General features: G+C 47.2%; 1 protein-coding gene across 1 annotated transcript in view; it reads left to right on the forward strand.

Moving 5' to 3' along the window:
• The first annotated feature begins 14,124 nt into the window (after nucleotides 1–14,124).
• The window catches only part of SDC2 (syndecan 2), a 59,547-nt gene continuing 50,344 nt past the window's right edge, over nucleotides 14,125–23,327 (forward strand). Inside the window, exon 1 of the mRNA XM_075706186.1 lies at nucleotides 14,125–14,184. Within this exon, the coding sequence (XP_075562301.1) occupies nucleotides 14,125–14,184 (60 nt within the window). The remainder of the gene's footprint in view (nucleotides 14,185–23,327) is intronic.

Below are 23,327 nucleotides of genomic sequence, written 5' to 3' on the forward strand. Positions count from 1 at the left end.
ATGCGATCCCTTTATTTTTAGGTGGAGAGTCATTCTCAAAAGATCATGTGCAGTAAGTACCGATGGCAGCCATGTTTCTGCAGTTAGAGCAGGTGCCCATCATAGGATGTAGTATTTATCGGCTCCTGTTGTTACTGTAAAAGCTGTAAGTTCTACATGTATCTACGAAAGGTGAGCTTAATCAATGACCTGTAAGGTGGTTATTTAGCATTATCATCTCTCTGTGTGTACGTGTGTCTATCTATCTGGGAAAAATCCAATTAAAAATGCAGGTGGCAAATATTTCATCTGCAATGGCTCCCCACAGTGCTGGGAGCAGCATCCCGGGAGCAGGCAGCTTTGGGACAGAGGCACCGACACATCCTCTGAAGCAGAGTTACTCCTTTGTTTGGGCTGCGGGCCTGGCTCCTCATGGGGTGGGAACAATTCAGGGGTGTTGTCCTATGTTGCAGGCCCAGCAGCACCCGTGGGTGCTGACCTGGGAGTGGGGGGAGCTGGGAGCCCTGTGGGAAGAGGCTGCTCCTCCAGCAGTGGCTGCCGACCTGCTTCGGTCCTTCCTGCTGCAGCAGCAAGAGCTGCTCTTTGTTCCCAGTTTTTTGAACAAGGAGTTTGTCATAGCACTAAAATAATGACCAGGGGATTGTGCATTCTACTTAGGCCTGCTGTGATTTCGGGTCTCTTTCCTGCAAGCCAACAGGGAGACCAAGTGGGTATGTGCAGGAGGGTCTCCATGATGTCAAGGGAGAACCTCTGAGTTCCTGCTGCCCTCCTTTAGCACATCTCTGCAAGCCTGCCTCAGCGTCCAAACAAACTCAGAAAGTGAGGATGCTCAAATTATGTGAGGCACATCAGAGAAGCACATTACCTTAAGGTAATTATCTTACCTTAAGTCCATGGTGGACATAATTGCCAGGATCTTTTTTCTGGGCATGGCATTTGTACTTCTGTGTATTGCTGGGGGATTCAATGCTATGGCCATTTTTGCTGTTAGAGCTCAAGGTGTAATATCTGAAGAACTTTACAATACGTTTTGTATAAACACAAAACCGGCATTAATTGATAGGATTTAAATTAAGAGGATGAGCTACATTGTGCACACTTAAATTGCTTTAGAACCAATTTACATCAATTTCTTTGCTATCAGTCAGTTGTAAATCAATTAAATACGTCCACACAGAGGACTTGACTGGTATAAAATGCAAGACTGATTCACAGATTGCTTGTACTTACATTCCAATTCAAGGTCTCCTTGCACTGGGGCCAGACGCTGTCCTGGAAACAACAGGCTTATCTTTTCCAGCTTACTGTTTTCTTGTGGCTCAGATACAAAACTGAACTACTGTCATTCAGTTGTGGAGTTGCTTTAGCTCAAAACTCTCCCACGAGAGTGCATGCTGAGTTGCCTCACCTTGCAATTAGAGCAGGTGAGGAGTGCACATAGGTGATTATTGACATCTACAGGAGCTCAGCTGATGTGAGGTTAGTTACTTAACTTGGATGTCTGCTGGAGCCCTTGAACTAAAATAAAGGTTATTCTCACTGACAGCATCGTTTGTGCATGCAAAAGCACAGGAGACTCGTTAAGGACTTTATTCTTTGAAATTCTTAGGAGTCACACCAAACCCCCATGGCTGCTAAATGTGTCCTTCCAGAGTTGGAAGTTAATGAATTTAAAATGTTTTTCATTACAGAAAAGAAGAAAGACGGAAAATCATTAAGTGTCATCATCTAACATTAGTGAAGAATTTGGAAGGGAAATAAAGGGTTTTTTTTTCAATGTGAAGATATTTGCAAGGTTTTCCAGCTTTCCTGTGCCACTACAGAAGCATTGTAGCTTGTACTGTCAAGCCAATCCTACTTTTGTGAAGAATTTCATAAGAATATTAGAGTAAAAGCAGCTGCTATCTCTGAAGTGAGGTTCACTTGAGAGAAAGCACACAATATTCAGAGCCCTCCAGCACAGGTTGGGAACACAGCTTCATTGCTGACCAAGGCACAGCCAGCATTACATCTGGAAATCAGCAACATCATCTACCTAAACCTGCCTATCTCTAAGGCTTAAAAAGGACAATGTGATTCTCCTTCTTCATGCCCATTGCTAACTGTTAACACAGAAAAGTCATACCAAATTTAAACGAACTGTGCAGAACTGTAGAGACATCCCTCTCTGCTCATTCTTGCCAGTTGGGGTTTTCCATTATCCCTGATCCTTGTTCATGTGACATCTAAACAGAGAACCCTGTGGGACAGAAGCAACAATTTTCCTTGTGCCTAAACAGCTGTTGTAGCATTTCAGGCAATGTCTAAGCAGATAATTTGAATAGCACATGTGTTTATGATCTTCTTGGCCACAGAAGACCTCTTCTTCACCTTTGTCCCAGGTTATGTCCTGAAGGACTCCAACACCATCCAGTGTCCATTGCACATTTATAGGCTGTCAGGGCCAGCTACTGCAAGTGAGCACGCAAAGGAAGTCACTCACAGAGCAATCCCAAAGGCACACACATGGGAATATTCAAGGGACTTCTGTTACTCATATGGGTTGCGATTAACAAAACTGGGCCCTTATGATAATGTTTATGACTGTGCCTACTGCCCCACATAAAGAAAGAGGGGAAGGAAGAAAGCACCCACCGCCTTTGTCAAGGTGCAGGAGATAATTCCCACTCCAGTGCATGTTACTCTTTTTTCTCCTCACTGCCTGCACCCTTCTCCCTCCCTCCTATCCTCCCATTTCCTTCCGCCACTACAAAGCCCTTCAAAGATCAAAGTCATCATTGACCATGAGTTTGCACAATGTTTCTGCTTCGACACTGGCTGGGAGCCAGCTGGCATGTGTTAAAAACCATCATCAGAATCTGTTTAATTACTGTTCCCAATGCAGTATTTTAACAAAACACTGGAACGGACACAGTTCCAGCAAGCTGATGCCCAGTGATGGGACACTGCAGCAGTGCAGCCATGACTTTGATGTTGGCTGTTTTAATTATTTTTTATTTCATACCATTAATCCACTTTTTGGCCTGCTTTGAAAAGATGTCTTTGCAAGCACAGTAAAAGCAGATCTCTAAGATTTTCCCTGATTTAATATAAATTTATTACTAAAAGAAGTCCTGTGTAGATTTGGATTCAAAATATATCACTCACAAAAAAAGATGCTCTTTCTGCTAGGGCTCCCTCCATCTATGACCTACTGCTGGATAAGGACACTCTCCTGGCTAGTCTTGGAGCTGAGGGTTAGCAAGATGATTGGCTGCTCCAGGCAGTGTTTGCAATGAATCCAACTGTTAATGAGAGAAACCCATTACGGCTGCTTCTAAGCCTTTTCCTGACCCTTGATTTATGTCTTGACTTCTGGTCCTGCCCAGAACCATGGGGTGGTTCCTCTGGCTCACACCTTCTCTGGGTTCTTCCCCAATCCGTGACCATGTATTCTTGCTGCCTGGGGGGATCACACACAGCACAGGGCAGGTCAGATGTGCCCCAGGTAGCCAGTGGTTACCTGCATTGAAGGACCTCATGCTGTACCTCTCTCTAGCCAATGGCACACACCTCCCTGCCACCCATGGTCTCAACCACCTGCAGTCAGCCAGCCAGGGCACATGCCACCCCAGTGAGCAATGCAGTCTGGCACAGGGGTGCTCACAGCTACTGCTACCATCGTAACAGGACAACCAAAACCTCTACCCTCCTCAAACCGTGCAGCCGGACACCCTCCAGGTCATTCCTGTTTTGTGTCTAAGATGTTGCACTTCTAGTGAGTCTGCCCACATGCCTCTGTGGCCACACTCATTTGATCAGACTTGATCTCCTTGACCAGAGGAGGAAAGATCCAAAAAATCTGCAGGTGTATCATCTGCATTATTGCCCAGAATTGTACCATAGAGTTGACAGCCACAACACTCTAACCAAGTGCAGCCAAACTGTGGAAACGCAAAGACTACATGGGGCAGGAGAAGCCTGAACTATCTGGTGGCAGAAGAGCATGCAGCCCAATGTGCAAGGGAAAGGCGACAGCCTTGCTGTGCTACTCAAGCTGCAAATGACATCTGCGAGGCTGCAGCACCGTCCACTGAGAGACATAATTGGGTCAGTCTCTGGCCAATGCACAAGTTGTCTCTGTCTTGAGGAGTGAGACTGTGTTATCAGGACCACTTTGAAAACGGCTAGGTACCTGTCAATCATCTGAGCACCCAGGAATCTGAACTGCAGGTGCCTAGGGTTGGATGGGGATGACAAGACCAGTCCTGCAGCCGAGGACGTTGCTGTCCTGGCAGACGCATCCTACAACCAAGGCCTTTGCTGTCCTGGCAGAGGCATCCTCCCATGAGCCAGGGATCCACTCCAGCCGCTCTGCAGTGGATGGCCTCTTTGGCAGCTCGAGGGACTGTGAATAATCCTTTTGAGCTCCTGCCACCAGTCCCAAAGTGTGTTCAGTATGCAATGACACCAATGACATAGTCTGAACCTTCTCCCGCTTCGAGTGTCTGGGTTTGAACAACAGTGACAAGAAAAAGCCGGGATGTAGGGGACGTTCAAAAGGACTCTCCTTCACACAGATCCTGTGACAGAAATGCAGTCACCCCATCAGATCACAGGACAGTGTTGCACGCAAGTCATGTCTTAGGGACATATTGTCCTGGCACACCCACCTTGCCCCTGGCTCATGTGACAAGTGCATCTTCTTGTCCTGCTTCCCACATCCCATCACACAGCCTGATGCAGACCTCAGCCCCGAGAAGCTTGACAGCCGGTGTCTTGCTGTGGGGCTTTTGCCCACAACCAAAGCAAAAGGCAGATGGGGCGATTACTCATCCTGCTCATCACTGCTCAAACCTGGGGCAAAAATGTGCCTTCAAGATCTCCAGGATGCTGGACTGGGAACTTCAGCATCCAGGGTCCCTCAGCAGGACATGGAACATAGGGTGGCTGGGGCACGCAGCACTGTGTCCTGTGACGTGGTCATGTTTTCACTTCTCACTGATAACTCCTCTGCTGTTCTTTCTTGTACATTAATAAACTTTATCTCCTCCATGGTGGATCTGATGGAGGGTTAACCACTTGGGGCTTTTGCTCAAAAAGACATCAGAAGCTTCAAATACTTGGTCACCCTATCTCAGCAGCTGAGGTCTGCAGAACTATCCGGGGATTATCCTGAAACTGAGGGTAAAATCTTGCCCTTGGAAAGGTCAAATCAGAATTTTATCATAGATTTTATCATATCCCTGGAGCTGGGATTTCCCCCAGTGAGATTTCTAGCACTTTAACTGGGTGTTCGGTTAGAAAGACCGCACATGATGCGGTCGGACTGGTGTTTAGCTTTTCTGCTTCCAAGCCTGGCTTGACCTAAGACGAGAGCTGGGAGTGGAGGGGAGGAAGGGGAGACAGGCTGGGCAGGAAACAGAGTCCAGTGAACTTTTACAAACCTTAAACAACTGCAGTTGGCTGGAATTCAGTGTGTGAGATGGACCAAGGTTCAGGGTGATTTATTTTATTTGGAATTGTTTCACATCTCTGGATGTAATGTGTGGGGTTGGCTTCCCCTCCAAAAGAAAGTAGGCCTTCCGAATAAGGCTTTCAAAATGATCATCCATTTATCTGTAGTGCAGCATTCGCCTTCTCTGCATTCACAAATTTGGAACTAACTCCCTGTACGACATAGCATTTAATGAGTTTGTCTCCTGAGTTCTGCAAAGCATTTAAAATCCTTTTGATGGCATTTTCTCTTTAGTAATTAATGTCTTATCAGTGAGTTTTGCAGAGAACAATGGCCTGATTCTCCTCTGATGCCATTTTACATCTCTGTAGCTTCACTGACTACAAATGACTTACTCCTGCTTTGCATAGTGTGAGAGAAGAATTAAGACCTTAAGCTTACCACTATTTAATCACATGCTTTGAACTCATTTTTCTTCATTCAGAATTTGTCCTTTGCTTGCAGCCCTGCATAATTCCCATTTTACTATCATTAGGAAGCTGGTCATTATTGAGAATGTGTGTACTACCCTTTGATTTCAGAAACCCCAAATGAGGGATGCTCCAGACAGGGAAAGCCCCACACCATGTTGTCTCATGGTGGTAGGTGGTGGTTCTTCTCACCTGGGTGTCAGACTTCCCTCGGGGACTGCTCTACAAGCACTGAGAGACACTGGTCATTATTTCATTTCACCCCTAATAAGCAGCCTCTTCTACATACCTGATGAGTTTGCAATTACACTCAAAAAAAAAAAAGCTTGTAACATTAAAACGAAGCTTTTTCTCTAGCATGAAAAGTCCAGCTGCATTTTCTCTTGGAAACAGTCAGATCATAGACTCTCCTTGTACTGCAGACTAATTTGTTTTGATGCTCACAGGATGTATATCCTGAGATTGAAATAAATATGCTGAAACATGTATGACCTGGACACATCTTTATTTTATTCTTTTGGCTCCAGATCCAGTTCCATCCTGAGAAGGTAAAACCACCGCCAACAGAGAGAGAAGCAGAAATCCAAAAACCCAAATAGCTGTGATAAGGCTTGACATAGACAGATGCTCACTTGCTGTTGGAATATATGTTTTTTAAAAATATATATTTATATATTTATATTTGAACAATAAAGTATGAGCAGGCAAGAGGTAGCAGATACTGTTTTAAAATACTTTCATCAATTATATACAAATCTGGACTAACTTTAGCATGCTCCGTATATTATATGGGCAAGTCCTGCAGTATCTGTTTACTGCCATAAGTTAGGAGGTGATAAGTGGTGTCAATTAATTACAGTGGGTTTTTTTGTGTGTGTGCAAGCATTACTCATATGGGTAGAGATTTCCAGGGCCAGACAACAGAAATCAGTTAACCCAAGTGTGACATGTTGTGCATTGTATTTTAAGAGTAACATTAAGAAAACATTTGCTATAAAAACATATAAGCTACAAAGCAAAGTACTCGGAGTTGAGAAACATCAGAATTAAGGTTGTTCTTGCAGCTAATGCCTTATGATACCATCTTTAATTACAGTCATCTTTGTCAGTGTCTCCGTAGCTTTCAACTTCTGCAACAAAACGCTGCATGGATCGTACCGACAACATTATCTCTCACTACGCAGCCTGTTATTTATGCTGATCAGCCAATGCAGAGTGTTGGGGCAGACAGACATCTTCCCATTGCTATTTGCTGACAGCAGAGGAACGTGGAGTGTTACGTCCGGCGGTGGTAATTTTGAGGTCTGGAGGAGAACACAGTTGCCCAATGATGGGCACCATCTTGTCTTTGGCAGGACCTTCTCCCTCTCCTTCTTCTCCCGGCCACCCCAGACACTGCATCACCCCGCTTTCCTCCCTCACTGCCCCTGCAGGTATCACCTACCGTGGGTCTGATGGCCCGGCACTCACCCCTCTGTGTCAACGCCTTCCTCCACTCTCGCTCTTGTCCTTCTCCCACCGTGCTGCTCTCTCCTTGTATCCCTCCTCTTCCTCCTCACTCTCCAACTCTTACAACCACTGCCCCTCTCTTCATTCCTCCATGAGTAAATCAAATTCCCTTCTCTTCCCCTTCACTGTGCAGGCACACACAGCAGACCTTGTCTCGCAAGTGCTGAGAGGAAATCTACAGCCAGACCTTTTATTTGGAGACCAACCGCAGAGAGATTTCAGTGGCTCTGAGCTGGAACATGCCCGGCCTAGACGGGATTTTTAGATGTCAGAATTTAACAAGTCTCTACCAAGCATGCACAAACTGCAAAGACAGTAATACTTAGACATGGTCCAAATTTGGGAATAATTTCCCAAATGTGTTGAAAAGCAAATTTCTGGTGTTTGGTTGACTCCTTTTGCCAAATTTTTGCTCTCTGCTTCCATGCATGGAGGTAAAACATCTTCTCAGAGAAATGTTTGAAGGAATTTGGCTTACCATAGACAAAATAACATACTTTCTCCTAACCTTGCTCTTGGATACAGATGCACCATTCTTGATAAAACTTGCAAAACAAAAATAAAACAAAACAAATAAAGTCAGCCGGAGGCTCATACCCAGCATAGGAAATTTCAGCTTGATGCATTAAACTTTGGCAAATGTATAAGCAACTGACAACAAGATATAATAATGAAAAAGTGTTGGGCAATCTCTGCCACTATAATTCATAACTCCTACACATTTTAAGATAATGGAAATTACTCATGTTCATCAGGAATTGAATAGATGCCTCTGTTATTACTTGTATTATTCAGTTAGCAACAGCCGCCAAATGTATGTCTAACTGACTTTCATTAACTTCAGCAGTATACCTGGCAGAATTAAAATCTATTTCAATTCAACCCTTCCGTATTTTTCTCCTGATGTACCGCATACAAACCTTAACCACGATATCATCTTTTGGGATAATAAACTAAATCAACAATGCACTTCATTTGCAGGGATCATCACGTATGAGACACTTCCAGGTATGCAAATATCTGAGGCAAATATTGAGCCATGGCTCTAAATGAAACTTTCAGAGATAAAGAATTATCTTTTGTATTTTAAAGGTACATTTTGTTCTAACAAAAAAAAAAAAAAAGAAAGTGTAATAGCCTTGGCTAGAATGGCAGAGTGGTAAATTTTATCCTGTTCAGGAGGCCAGCACAAAGTGACACTGAATGTCTTACGGCAGTTAACATTGAGAGCCAAAGCTGGGAATATAATGTTTCTTTGGTGAAGTTTCATAATTTTTTGGTGGTCTTAGCTGTCAGTACTGTGTCATTCACTTTGCTTATCGTGCTTGGTAGGCACCTCCCCTGGAAAAGAGACCCCCAAATCAGCAAGGCACTCGAGGCATATATTTTATGTTTAAAAGCTTCAGCAACTTGCTGAACAGCAGGGAATGAGCCCTGCTCTAGGACCGCTGCCAAAGGTGGACTTTAATGCCAGGTGCAAAGGCCATCTTTGATTCTGGATGAGCGACTGGTTCAGATGTCCCCCTCTAGGCGGGGGTCACGACTTTCTGAAGGTAACTCCTCTGGAAAGCTGGTTAACGCCATTCTTGCCAAGCAAGAGATTATTCCAGATCCCCCCCTGCCCACCCCACCTGCAGCATCCCCCTCTGCAGCCATTGCTGGAGTGAAGCCCCCAGCCTACGTTTATCTCTCTGTCTCTTTGCATCAATAATCACTCCTTTTGTTGCACAACAACAAACACAACCCAGCTCCATTTTCAGGCTGCTCCTGGACTGCTTCACCCAACCCACCATCTCTTAGGAGAGAGCTTCTTGTGCTCTGTCCGTAGTGCAAGTCTTTTATTTTCTTCTTTATTAGGCCTCCCTACCGCTATTCTTTTCCATGGAAAGTGAACAAAAAAGTTTTGTTTGCTGCAAGTTTTCTGTTGACAGTTGTTGCCCAGCTAAGTTGCAGGCCAAGCTCAGACTTTCTGTTGCATTCATATAAAGCCCAGCATTATAAATCACCTTATAAACCACCAACAGTCCAACTGTATGGCCCTGGTGGTGCCACAGCAGACACAACAAGCACTGGTTGCTTAACAGTGCCCTTAGCTCCTGCCATGCTGTTGCTTCAGCTATCAGGGAGCGCCCGGTTCTGTGCAGACATATTTTGTATTTCATATCTAACCAAAATAAACAGATAGATGGAATAAAAAATAAATAGCCTGCATAAGTTTATGATTCAGAAGCTGCAGAGCAGAAGAGGCCTTTGAATCAAAGAGAAACAAAGATGTCCTGAGTTATTTTGGGGATGCTTAGAAGAGGTACCCTTGCAACAAGAGCCTGTTGAAGAAGGATGCATGTTCATATAATTACACTATTAAGAACTGATGCAGAAAAGAACCATTCAGTGGCGTGTTACCAAAAATTGCTGCCACCTCTCCTGTGGTTCAATGGTCCCATGAGCACCAGTCCCATCCTACCACATCCCTGAATTCAGATTGTAATACAGAAATGAACATGACTGCACTTGTAAATATTTAGTGAGACATTTTTATAGAAGAGATGGGTAGTTCTATGGTTCTCAAATTAGAAACGTAAAATTTGGGAGTTTGGAGATGTAGTAATAAATCTCACTCTGAACTGTCCTACCAACATATTTTAGCAAGTTTATATCAGACCATTGCCGGCATGGATTCAAACAGATTTCATGTCAGCTGCTTTCTTCCTTTTCACAGGCTCTGCTCCTCTTTGAATAAGTTATTTGGGAGAATTTGCCACCTCTTATGACCTTTGAATGAGATGCCAAGGCTATCCCATCCTGGGCACAAATGCAGCCACTGATCTTTTATACAACAAACATTAGCTCCAGCCAACGCCACCTCATCACCCGCTTGACTGCAGCGTGAGGCTCAGGGTGTTGCTGTGTTCTCTGGTGCTTTGGGCCAAGCGTTCTCAATCACACCTTGTACTATTGGCCAAATCTTAATGGAGAAACGGCATTATTAGGAGCTCTCCTCCCCATGTAGATCTCTTTCCTTAGCCCTCCTGGTCGTGCAAGTCACCTGGAGGACTTGGCCACGCAGAAATAAATGCTTGGGAAGCACTCGGGAACTTGTTATGATGAGCATACTTATCCTTAATGGTGCCTTGGTAGCCATAGGCTGGAAATCTTTTTCCCAAGATTTCCAAAGTTGCTTTTTTGCACAGCTCCCATCTCTTTCTAACCATGACTCTTCCCTAAAATTCCAGAAACTCCATGGCTCATCCCACTAAATGGGTCCTGCAAAGTCTCTGCTCTGTAGCACTCCTAGCTTTAGAAATGTTTGCATTTGTGTGAAGTCACCCAGTGCTTTGACTGCACAGTGCAGGCAACATAGGCTACAAATCCAGAAGGTTTATCTCCCCCTAGGAGAGACCTAGGGCTGAATTTTCAGATTTGGTGGACATTTGGGTTATAGTTGGGGCTTTTCTCTGGTTGATAACCACATTGCACATGCTACACGCGAGGTCCTCTTGCATCCTTCCAGCATATAACACATTTTGTAAAAAAAGGGCCTTTGGTGAAGTTTGTCCCTTAATCCCACCTTAATCCCACTCCAGCCTGGTTTGACTCGATGTCGGGGTTGTGATTGGGTGGCCAGTGCCCGTCGGAGAGCTGGGGGGACTCGGGGTGGCACAAAGGCAGCGTGGTGATCGCTGCCTGACAGTCTGCATCAGAAATGCCCAGGCCTGCAGCTTTCTCTTGGCAGCTCTGTCTCATCACCTGGCTCCGATTACCCTCTCATTGCAGTTCTTATTACATAATTCCTTTGGGTTAAAAACACTTGGTTTCAGCTTCATGTGGGGTTTTCCACTTGCCTCTGTCCCTGTAAAATCAGGGCGACATGAGGAGCAGGTGCTGGAGCACTTGGCTGTGATAAGGTAGCACAGCCGTTCTCCATGGGACCATGCGGGGAAATGCTCCTAGCGCAGCACGGTCCTCCCAGCTGGAGGGCTCAGGAGTGTGGGGAGGGAGCAACTGGCTCCCAATTCAATCTTTTGTTATTTCTGTCACCTACAAGGGTCATGATTTCTTTTCCAAATCATCTCTCTGGCTTCTGGTCTTCAGTTCTGCTCCTTCTAGTGTTAGCGCGTGTCCTTAGCTTTGTGCTTGGCATCAGAGATTGCCCCTGCACAGGTTTAAGGATGTGTGTAGGCATTTGAAGGTTTTGTAGGTCTTAGCCCCGAGTCCTTCATGGGCACTGCCCGTATGGACACTCGTGGTCCATGAGGAGCCCATTAGCTGCTGTTGTCTTTGCCTGAGGAAGGCCTTCCCTTAGCTGGTTGCAGACGATATTTTGGTCTTTGATAGATTCTACTGAGTACGTAAATCCCTGATAATCATGGATTGTAACATGAAAGAAAAGGTGATCTTGGTTTATTTATTAAAGACGTGCCTGAAAGGCCTGAACGCTAAAAAAAATACACTTGTGTAGTGAATCACCTGCCCCTTTGTGTCTGACAACCCTTAGGATGCTTCCTGTACTCAGCTTCTCTGTCTTCACATTTGCTCTTTCATGTTATTTGTTTCTAATGTGGCGTTCTGTTTTCCTGCTGTTAAGGATCCTGCCAACATAAGGAATGCTATTTCTGGTTTCCGCTTTGACTTGGGGCAAGTTGCAACCCTTTATCTCTCCCATCCCTGCAGACGGGGGTGCCTGTAAGACCCCGTGCCTATGTGAGGTCCTACACATTTGGCCCAACCGGAGTTTTCCTCTCTTTACTTCACTGCACTTCACTCACCCACATCAAACAGCGCTGAAATTGTTGCTTAGTTGGATTGCAATCCTGCTGCCTACCAAGGAAGAGGATACACAGAATTGGGTCCTAAGTATTTGCAACATACTTGGAAGTAGAAGGATTATATTAAACAGTCTGTTTAATATAAGGAATGTATTAAATGATCTGTGTGTGATACCCACGAGGAGCAGACCATTGAAAATCTGATAAGATTTCAGTGGGGAATACAGCCTAAAAATCAATGACATGGCATGTCCGGAAGGTGGATCTAGAAATAGCAAGCATGGTAACTGTTGAGAGGTATCACGTTCCTGGGACTGTGTCACGCACAGCGAGAGTGCTCCAGGCACAGCCACCTACCCCTCTGGGGACAAGGGTCCTGCTGCTTCCCAGCACGGAGCCAGCTGCTGCACCCACACCGCACAGGGATCTCCAGGGATGCGTCTTTGGCTGGAAGAGGCTGGGAAGGTGATGAGTGGGGTGAGGGACTGCTTGTGCCAAATTTATTTTATTTTCTTACATGGCATTCCTGTTTTGATAGGAGGGCAACCAGAGCGGGAGATGAAGGTGGTTGGGATCTCAACACCAGCCGTCAGCCAAAGCGCTCCACAGAGCACAGGGTGAGCAAGGCGAAGGGTGTGGAAAAACATCTGCCTGGGAAAAACAACCGCCCGGGGAATCTTCCTGGGCTCTTCCTGCCCCCTCCGGGGCGGGGGTCCTCTAAGAGGGATAGGTTTTGCTAAAACGAAAGACACCACCCCGGTCCTCGTAACCATTCGACTCGCGCTATAAAACACTGCCTGCAGCCTTCTGAATTAAATCACAAGTGGTAGTTTGCAAGCGAGACTGATATATTTCGCTTTCCTGGTTATTGCTCCTTTCCCATGTCCAATGACTGAGGTAATATATGGACACGTTCAGCGGTGGAAACATGCTGGCATAGGCGAGCGTGTCGGGCTGAGGCTCCTAAGCTCCGCAACACCACCATTTTCCCCAGTTGAGAAATACCATGGACTAGTCATAGCAAGACTTCTTGTTTTGGCTTCTGGAGCACGCATTCTTGGGGCTGTCAATTCTTGCAATATTTATTTTGAAGACATAGCTCCTGGATCCATGTAACTAGGTGCAAAGCGCAGCCCTCCCTTGCTTGCCACCCCCCTCACCCCTAAAAGTTTCTAGTCTTCTTGTCGAGGGAGAAAAGTCCGAAAAATCGAACCGCGGGGCAGAAGGCCAAGCGGGGACCCAAAACGGGCTGGCATTTGGGGAATGTCCCCCTTGCCCGTGATGTTTAACGCCCCCCAGTCCTCTTTTTTTGCGACCCTCGATGCTGCCACCCAGGCGAGCCGGGGAGGGCGGCGCGGAGCAGCGATGCGAAATGCGGCGGCAGAGCGCTGAAAACCCGCGGCAGCGGCCAGATTTCCCTTGCGGAGAGGGAGCCTTCCCACCTCCCCGCCTTTATACCGGGCCAGCCCCCGCTCGGGCGGCCCGCGGTGCTGCTCATGTTTTCCACTGGGGGGGAGGACGAGAGAGGGGAGACCGGGGCGGAGGAGGAGGAGGAGGAGGAGGAGGGGAGGGGGAAAAGTTGCTTGAATTTGCGAGGGGCGAGCGCCGGCGGCGGCGGCGCGCCGCCTCCTTCCACTGGCTGGGGGAGCTGCCAATCTGTGTTGTAATCCTGCAGGAATTTCTGCGGGGTTTAACTGGGAGCCGCGCCGCCGCCGCCGCGCACTCGGGGCGGAGGGAGGGAGGGCGGCGGAGCCGGCAGCCTGCAGCCCGGGCGCCCCAGCGCCGCGCAGCACCGGGCCCGCCGGGCGGAGCGGAGCGCGGAGCGGAGCGAAGGAGCGCGGCGGGCCGGACCGGACCGAGGGGCGCCCGCGGCCCTGCCCCGGGCGCCGCCGCTGCCCGGTTTCTCCTTTGTGCCCGGCCCCAGGCGGACGCCGCGGGAATAATGCGGGGCGTGTGGCTAGCGCTCACCGTCAGCTTCGTGGCCTGCGCCTCCGGGCAGCCGGTGAGTGCCGGGGGGGGCGGCGGCGGGACGGGACGGGACGGGACGGGACGGGACGGGACGGGGGCGGCCGCCCCGGCTCCGTCTGCCGAGTGCGGGGCGCGCAGCCCCGGCATCGCCGCCCGCCGGGGCAGTTGTAGGTGGCTGAGCGCTCTGCAAGCAGCAGCACCCCCCGCAACCAAAAAAAAAAAAAACCAAAAAGACCCCCGTGAAGCCCACGAAGCCAAGCGGAGCACCCTGCCGCCCTCCAGCGAGCTTCGCCCGAAGTTTGACGCCACGACCCAGCCGCCTGCCAGCCCCGGACCCCCCCCCCGGTGCCTCTTTCGCTGCCGCCCCGGGTAGGGGGGGCTGCCCGGCGGCCGCGGGGCGGAGCGGCGCGGGGTTGGGGCCGGGAGCCCTCGGGGCGCTGCGTCCCGCGGGGCTTCGTGCCTGTCCCGGCCCAGCGCCGGGAGCCGCCGCGCCGCGCCGCGTCCGAGCGGCCGCCCCCGGGAAACGCCGCCTCCGCCGGGCTCCGCGGGCCGTCAGGCGGGAGCGTCTCCTTGCAAGATCAACCCGCCCCGGCCGGTTGCTAAAAAGAGCGAAAAAAGCTGTAATTACCCTTGGCTGCGCGGCTCCGGACACCCCCACCCCCCCCAAACCCCTTCGGGTACGCCGCGCTGCTGCGCCTTTCCTTGCGCGGGTGCGCAGCGCTGCGCGCCTCCCGGCCAGCCGCCCGTCCCCGCCGCCGCGCTGCCGCTGCCGGCTCCGCGCAGCCCGGGCCCGCCGCCGGGGCTTGCTGCGGGGCGCTGGGGGCGATGCCGCTGTGGACGCTTTTTTCCCAGCCGCAAGTGTATTTGCTCACCGGGCACCTCTGCTTAATGCAATCAACTCGGCTGCCGGGATTTGTACCTCTGGAAGAGCCACTCTCCGGCGAAGCGCTCCCACCCTTTCGCCGGACAGAGCCGGTGAAGGCCGGCCGGAGGGTTTTAGTCTTTGAGATCTGAGATCTTTTAGATCTGAGACTGTCTTGAGGGAAGGGGGCATGCAAATGACACGGTTGCAGTGTTTGGGCGAATATTAGGAAATAATAAATTGAGGTTTCAGTACAAAGTTAAAAAACCATGATCATTTAATCCAATTAAAATGAGCTGCTCCACTGAACTAAGCGATGTCACTAGCTTGGGTTAACTTTTGAAGTTGTCTAGCTGTTGTATAAATTAACCCAGTCACAGCCTTCATGAAATCTGGCTCATCATTAGAGATTTCTAAGGATACAATTGCAAAACACTTTTCTTAAGGACTAATTAAGAAGGGGTTGTGTAGAACGCTGACTCCCGTTTCCGCTAAGTATAACTGCGCTGCAGAAACACCCTTGGCTAATGAGGTACAATATACTTTAATTTTATAGAAATGCTGTTATTAAGAAGTTCTCTGATGGTGTAGTAACTATTAAACTGCCACAGTAATTAGTAAAGTATTAAGTTTTATGTTGTTTTGCCTTAGGATGAACACGCTGCGGCAGCGTGCGGCGGGTTGTCGGGGTGTACTGGGGCAGCGCGGTTCGGGGGGTGAGGGGGGAGAGTGGGGGGTAGCCTGCCTGGCCCTGGCGCAGCACCCTCGCTGCTGCCAAAAAGTTGTGGAGATGTTGGAAAAGTAGAGGGAGGGTGGGATTTCCACACACCCCCCCCCCCCCTTTTTTTTTTTTTTTCTTCTCCACTTGTGTCTGGCAGCAGCTACGTGGTCCCTTAAGGTAGGATTTTGTAGACTAGTCTCTGGGAAAAAATAGATGCCAAATCTGTCGTCTCTGCAGAAGGCTGTCCTGGTCATAAGAAGGATTTTATATGGATGCTTAAAAAAACCTGCTAGTGCTCCAGAGCACTGTCGAGTAGTTTTAGCTCTAAATTTCTTCTGCTTTGTTTGATTCTGCCATTTATTTTTATTATCTAGGCAAAGCTGTAAGGTAAAAATCTCGTTTCTGAAGTAAATTATCCAGGAGTTTTTTTGAGCAGGGGAGGGGAAGGCGGCAGGAAGTTTTGTTTCCTAAAGCAGTGAGTTGCCTGTGTTTGCTTCATATAACCAACAAACCCTTTTAACGGGGTGGACCAAGTAGATGTCAGAGCTGCGTTAAAAATGTCCTGGAAATGAGACCCGCCACTGAACCTGGGAGCGGTTTGTCCATGCTGGGTGCACGCTTTGTGTGCCCCGACGTGGGCTGTCACGCCACAGATGCGCTCCGGTGCGCCGTGCCAGCTCCCCTGGGGGAGCAGGCGATTGGGGACACGGTGGGGACGCAGAGGGTGAGGGGGAGCTGGGGCCGTTCAGGCCAGGCTGCGCATGGTGGCAAGCGTTGCCCACATCAAAGCTGGTGGACCGCAGCCAGGGCTTGCGGGGTGGTTTGCTGCCATCAGTGCGGTGTGCGGTGGGACGTCAGATTAGAGTGGGGTCCGGTAACCCCGGTGGGCCTGGAAGGACATGGGGGGATTCACCCAGGCTTGGCTGAAAGGCAAAAAATAGGTTTTTTAGCTACTTTGAAGGTTTCCTGGTTTGCTTTTAGGAGAGGGAAAGAGGGCAATGTGAAACTGCTGGAAAGAAAAGGCAAACTCTGTAAGTGAGAGGTGTAATGTGCCTTTTAAAAGGTTGGGTCCAGTCCTGATGATAGCGGGAATCAGCTCTTGCTGATTTTAATAGCACCAGAGAGCAGCGCCAAGTATCCAGCTGTACTTGTCAGCTCCCATTTGGAAGAGGCTGATAAACCTTTCCATCTCGTCCTGGTTTGCAGCAGTGGGACAAATGGTTTTCCAGAGCTTGTGTGATGGTCTAATCCTCTCTGCAAGCCCAAACGCGTGTTGGGAAACTTTGCTGGCTAGCAGGTTGTTCTGCGTACCGCAGCGTTATAGTGCTGCTCTCCTAGCAGAAGGTTAATCATGGCTCTCCTCTTCCTCAGTGAGGCTTCCGGAGTCTGGAGACTTTGCTTCGGGTCAGCAGTGCGTGTGTGGGGTTAGTTTTTAGGCTTTCAGTAAAATAGAGCACCGGGGCATCAACATCAACTGGGTGGTCTTTCTGGTTCTTCTGTAAGCATCTGAGCACTGATTTGTTGGCATAAATGTAGTTATTGAAGGATGATCCAAGGGTAGTATTTGGTATATTTTTCAGAAATATTTAGTATTTTAGCAGCACGATGCTATAATTTTCCTGCATTTGTTTCTAATGGTTACTTTGCTTTTGGTCTTTGGAAAATTAATAGTGTATTGGAGATGAGGAATGTTGTTTTTTTCAAAAATGCAGCTAGTCTTTGGAGATAGCAATTACAGAAGAGAGATGAAGGGCTGAAGAGCTAGGTGGCGTTTCAGATTTATATGCCGTGTGTGTCTCTCCTATGCGTGTTAAATCTGCATTGCCAAGTAAGTTCCAAAGAAAGGTAGGAAATTTTTTAGTCTTGATTTATTTCCACCCTTCCTCAACTCACGTGAGCTTTTTCTCCTCGCTGTAGAATTAATAAATAGCCGTCCATTCCGTTGCTTTTTGTGGCTTGGCAGCGCCTGGAATCAGCCAGCAGCTTTTACAATGGCTGCTTCCCTTGCTCTGGCTGAACATCTGGGTGCTCCCATCCAACAGCTGCCTGCACTGCCTGTGCTGGAAATTCGGGGGAGCTCTGGGTTTTGCCACCAATCTTGGATATTATTATTCTGGTGCTGCAGTGAAGCTGCCCCTTATCTGGATGTTCTCAGGAGCCACTTTCTGGGAATAGGTTTCCCTCCCAGGTTAGCTTATCTTTTAAAAATTAAAGAACAGATGATTCTTGACCCGAGATCAAACACTGAAGCAGTTTCTCTTTTTAATATCTTAGCCCCGAGGTCTGCATTGGAACTGACTTCATATTCAGGCCTAAAGTGCAGAGATGTTTTCTCTGCATTTTTTTCTAGATCCTTATCGAGGAAGTAGATGAGAGCCTCGTCTTCAGGAACAAGTCAGGACAAATATCTCAGGGTTTGAAGTCAGGTACTGGGATTGTGGTTCTTGGGCAGATGATACCTCTGTGGTAGGTTTGAGGCAATTGCTCCAGCTAATGGGATAAAGATGGTGGACTTTGGAGAATGAGCTGTAAGCCTTCGGTTTGTTTGAAGTTTTGATGGATCTAAGTCTCTGTGGTCCTAATCTTTAAGTGGAATCTCAGGATGACCAGATCAAGGCCTAATTTCTTGACTAGCAGAGGTCAAAGCCTAATTTCTTGGCTAGCAGAGGTGCGAGTTATGAAAAGCCCCACTTCAAACACGCAGCTATGATCTAATGCCTCCAGAGAGGATGGTGGAGAGCTACCTGCCGTCCTTGGTGGGGAACGTGGTGTTTTGGCAGGGAATCCTGAGCCTGGAGAAGAGCTTGTTCCTCTCCCTGCAGCAGCTGAGCTCCCTGCGGAGCAGCCAGTCGTTTGCAGAGCTCTCTGTTTGCCCTGCTCTTCATGGCCAATTGTCTTTGTAAAATGTTGAGCAGAGGCATATGGATGGCATTTATTAATTACATTATCTCATCAAATTGACTTTTGCCATTGACCAGTTTAAACATTTTCCTTATGGCAAAGAATTACAGGCTTTAGTAAGGCTCAGCGGCTGAACAAAGGGCTCTTGTCTAGTTACGGAAAAGTACTCTTTTGTCTTCTGAAGAGATTTGACTGACTATGATTTTTAACAGAAATGTTGTGTTTGAGACTGGCAAGCTAATTCGAGGCCGCACGTAAGACCGTACTTGAATGTAAGTCATAAAGATGCCTTCTGTGCTGCTGCATTTGAGAGGATGCACAAGTCATGAGCAAGCAATTTGGTCCACATTCAAGTTGCTTTGCTCTCTGTGTTGTAGCAAGTATGAGAGAATTACTTCAGGTTGTTCTGCGAACAGCTTGTTGTTTGGTTATGTTTGGTTCATGCTTACAAGACGATAGTAAACTGCTATCTATAATCTTTTCAGGACTAGTAATTTATTCATAGGTTACATGGCACTATTCAGTGATTTGGGAACAAGATTTCTCGTGCTCACATTGAAGTATAATTTGCAATCTCTTGAGTAAAGACTGCATTAGTGTTTGACCCTGTAATGATGACAGTTCTCTCTATGTATGTTGTTTTCTTTATTAGCTCAGCCCTGAGGGATGCTTTCAAAAGCATACTAGCTATTTAGGCAGAAATACAAAATACATGTAATCCTCAAAAGTATGGGAAACTGATTGCAGTAGGAGAAAAAATAGCGTTTAACAACCATTTGCAACAAGTACTTTTGCACTGAACAAATTATTTTTGTTGACGTCTCAAGTAGGGGGTTCATTTAAAGTGAAATAATGACTAATAGGGCGGTGAGGAATCTGCAAAACTTGGCCTTGTCTGTAGATAGGCTATTAGTGTGTCACGTAAGCTGTGCTTAACTAAAGCCTGAGCTGGACGCTCCATATGAAATCACTATTTTTAGTTTATATATAAACAAGTTCTTTAGAAATCTCCCTTCTAAGATAAATTGTTTTGTTCTAAAGGTGAATTGATTTGGGAAAGTTCAAATAAAAACCTGTTTGGCTGTGTTTGAGTTGTGAGCGTGAAGATAAATACATACTTTGTACTCTTGTTAATGGTAAGGAGACAAAGGGACTTGCAGAAGGTCAAACAGCCTGTGGTGTACGCAGAAACTGAATCAAAATGTTCAGAAAGCAGCATTGTGATTAACAGCCAGAATGTATTGTCTGTATTTAAATATTATGTTGTCAGACATGTTTTGTTCCTGCTTGGTTAACCATAATAAAGCATAATTTTCGCTAGAGGTGCTTCCACACTGATGGAGGTCACTTGTCACCTTTCAGATCAGTGTGAAGTGGCCCATCCTTATTTTTTGAAGTGTATTTCAGAAGTGTGACTGTAATGGTCTCATAGAGCTGTAGGAAACAGTGCTGCTAAAGCAGTATAGCTTGGGAGATGAAATACTTCTCAGGGAGCAGTTGGGTGCGTGACTGGTATGGCCTCAAGACTAAGGATGTTTCGAGAGAGAAGAAAAAGTGTAATGTGCTTGCTGCCACATGAACGAATAACCTAACTAGGTCTTCCATCTCTCCTGCCTTCCCCAGGATCCTCTCCGGTATGTCTGCTTATGTCCTTCCATTAGTTATACAAGTAGAAGCAAGCTTTCCTCTTTCTCTGGGCTGAGCTGCATTAATTCCATCTGTGGTGACTCTGCAGTACCTGCAGGAACAGCTGGCTGGATGCAGCAGCTGGAGGGCACAGCTGTGACCAGCCAAGCCCGGTGCACTTGATTTCTTTTGGCTTTAAGAGCTGAGTCTTGTTTGCTTTTTGGACTGGGGTTTGCAGGGGAAGGCTAATAATGGGTTTGAATGCATGGCATATCTTGCAGGCTGCGGAGAGGAGAGATGTCCAGGAGACAGATTCTTCCTTTGCTTGCTTGTCCTTGTGGTTGTTTATCTGTGCTTGCTCTGGATGTGGAGATCCCAGAACCAGTGTGCCACTTAAACTGATTACCAGGTGAAAGCCTCCACAAAGCCTTTTCTTTCGGATCCCTTTCAAGTGTTGTGCAGTTCTGCTTTCAAATATGCAGGTGCGGAGGTGTGACATTGACGGTGTTCTTACTATTTAAAATGGAAACCTGCAAGGGAAGCAAAGCGGAAAGGTGAAGCTAGTTCAAAGTAATGGAAATGCATCATCATTGGGACATCCAAAAATCGAGCTTCTGTTGAATATAAATTTGTGACATTGCATAGTAAAAATAGGTATGGCTTAGCCCTATAAATAATAATAGTGTATAATTCCTGCAGCAAGGATGTGCATAAAATAATGTTGCTGAGACACAAGATTCTGAGTTTTCTATGGAAGGAGGATTGCAGAACGTCCAGGTCCTGTCCTGGCCGTGGGACTGTGTCTCTTCCCAGTCGGGAGCTCAGGGACACTCCGTACTTGCCACTGGTGGCAGTGCAAGCACAGTGCATGGAAGTGTGCAGCAAGGAGAAGGAGCATCCATGGACAGGGGGTGTGAAACCTGGTTATGTTAGTAACTGGCTTGCATAAGTCTCATTATAAGAAGGTGAAAAGTTCTCAAGAACTGCTGTGGCAGCGTACAATGTTAGAAGATTAATGCTTTAGGATCATTAGTGACTTAGGCGTCTGTAGCATGTGGAACTCACAAATCTCTTTCTCCATGGTAGAACAAGAAAGGTGACTGGTACTGGAGGTACATAGGAAAAGTTACTGAAGTGCCACGTATAGCTTATAAATTCTTGTCTTTGGTGGAGTTGCTTATAATTTTGCAGTGTGCTCTTTGATTATTTCTCAGCTGTGAAGGCTGATTTTTTTGAATGTAACATCTAAAATGCCACGAAACAAAACTTTTTGGAGTATGTTTGAAATTACAGGTTCATAGAGACTGTCTTCTACAGAGCATTCAGCACTGAGCTCTCTACAGCTGTTGCAGTTCTAGCTTGGAAGGTCTTTGAAACTTTGTGTGTGTATTTTATATAGATCTTTATTCTACATAGATCTCTGTTTTACGTATATTTCTATTTTATATACTTGTATGTGTATCTTTTACAAAAGGCAGTGTGTCTTTCAAGTGTCGGGAAAACAAATGCCCTGCAGAACATGGGGAGGACTCCCAGTTAAATAAACAGAACAAAATTGCTCTCACAATTGTCTTAATAATTCTCCTGGCCTGAATTAGGATGGGAATAGCAGCTTCTCTGACCTAACTTACTAGGAAAAAAAGCCTTAAACAGAAGGTGGTCTTTACAAATGGTTTCCCTCTTGTTTCTCCACTTGTGATTTAATACAGCAATTTTGTAACAGTTTTCCTCGCTAAGTATGATTTGATCCTCTGTAGCTCCCATGGGTGCCTTTGGTTTGATTCTCCAGCACAGCCTTCCCTCTGCCCTCAAAGCCCTGGTAAGGGGGCACGCATGGTCATTGCAAAATGTGAATGAGTTAGAAAAATTTTGTTTTAAAGACAAAAACTGGGAATAGTGGTTAGCATAGGTCTGTACCTGACCTGGCCAGGCTGGGAGATCACACCAGAGCTGTTGTGACCCAAATGGACTCCTGGCTCAGCTGAAATTATCTGCCCATGTTGCAGCTTGGGACAACCGAATTTGCATTTTCCTCCCTTTTGACCCAAATGCTCTGGTGGACATGTCTGTCTGCTGCGTGAAAACATGGCAGAGGTCTCCAGAAGTTTCCAGAGAGTTTGGCAGTGAGCAGAAGGTGGGTGAGGAAGCCCTGTGGCAAACTATGAGATGGTTTCTGCCCTTCTGGTAGAAGCTGTGGTCCTTCCTGTGGAGCAGCATAGGGCATCTGTTGGCGTGCAGGGGGGAGGAATGATACGAGGGTGTGGAAGAAGCGGCTACTCTGAACACTGGCTATAAAAAATGTACTAATACCATTTAACAACCTTATCTCCAACTTATTGAATCATGGTTGGGTACCTCATTGCCACTTAACGGCCTGACAGTGCAGGGTTTGAGGGTGAGGAGAGTAGGTACCATGGCCACCTGTTAAAAACAGACTTAACCTCCTTCAAGCACGCAGGTGCTGGAGGAGACAGGGCGTTCAAGTTGAGTATGACTGGCTGTCTCCAGTCGTGCTGCCTATTGGAAACGCTTTTCTCTCTGGTGGCATTTAGCCCAAGCAGCCATGCCCTGTTGAAGAGCAGGGCTATGTTCTGCAAGGGGGGATCTCTGTGCTGCTGCGGAGGCTCAGGCTCAGTAATAAATCGCCTTTCTGCTGGGGTGGGGAGGCAGAGGTGTGCCCGTGCCAGTGTGCTGGGGCTCACTGGATGGAGGGAGCTTCTGAGCTCCTGATAACGCAAGAGCATTGGGTATAACATGGTTTGAGACAGTACTCTTATTAGTATTGCTGTGCTGAAAATGCCACTTCTTGTGTGTTTTGTAACTGTAGGGCATTAGAAAGGGGAAATGACCTTTCTTGCCTTTTGTTCCTGTTCTTATTGTGATCACAACCTGAAAAGCTTATTCTGCCCTTGGCAGGTTTGGGGTTTTGTGCTTTTCACTAATGCTGCTTTCTTGACTGCATCTCTCCCACTTAACCAAGAGCTGGTGACTTGGCATCTTGATGCAGGTCTCTTCTGGTGGACACCTGTAATTGGTCTTCTGCCTGGTGGCATAAATTGTCATATAC

Source organism: Pelecanus crispus, chromosome 2 (assembly GCF_030463565.1).
Source record: "Pelecanus crispus isolate bPelCri1 chromosome 2, bPelCri1.pri, whole genome shotgun sequence".
NCBI classification, from domain to species: domain Eukaryota; kingdom Metazoa; phylum Chordata; class Aves; order Pelecaniformes; family Pelecanidae; genus Pelecanus; species Pelecanus crispus.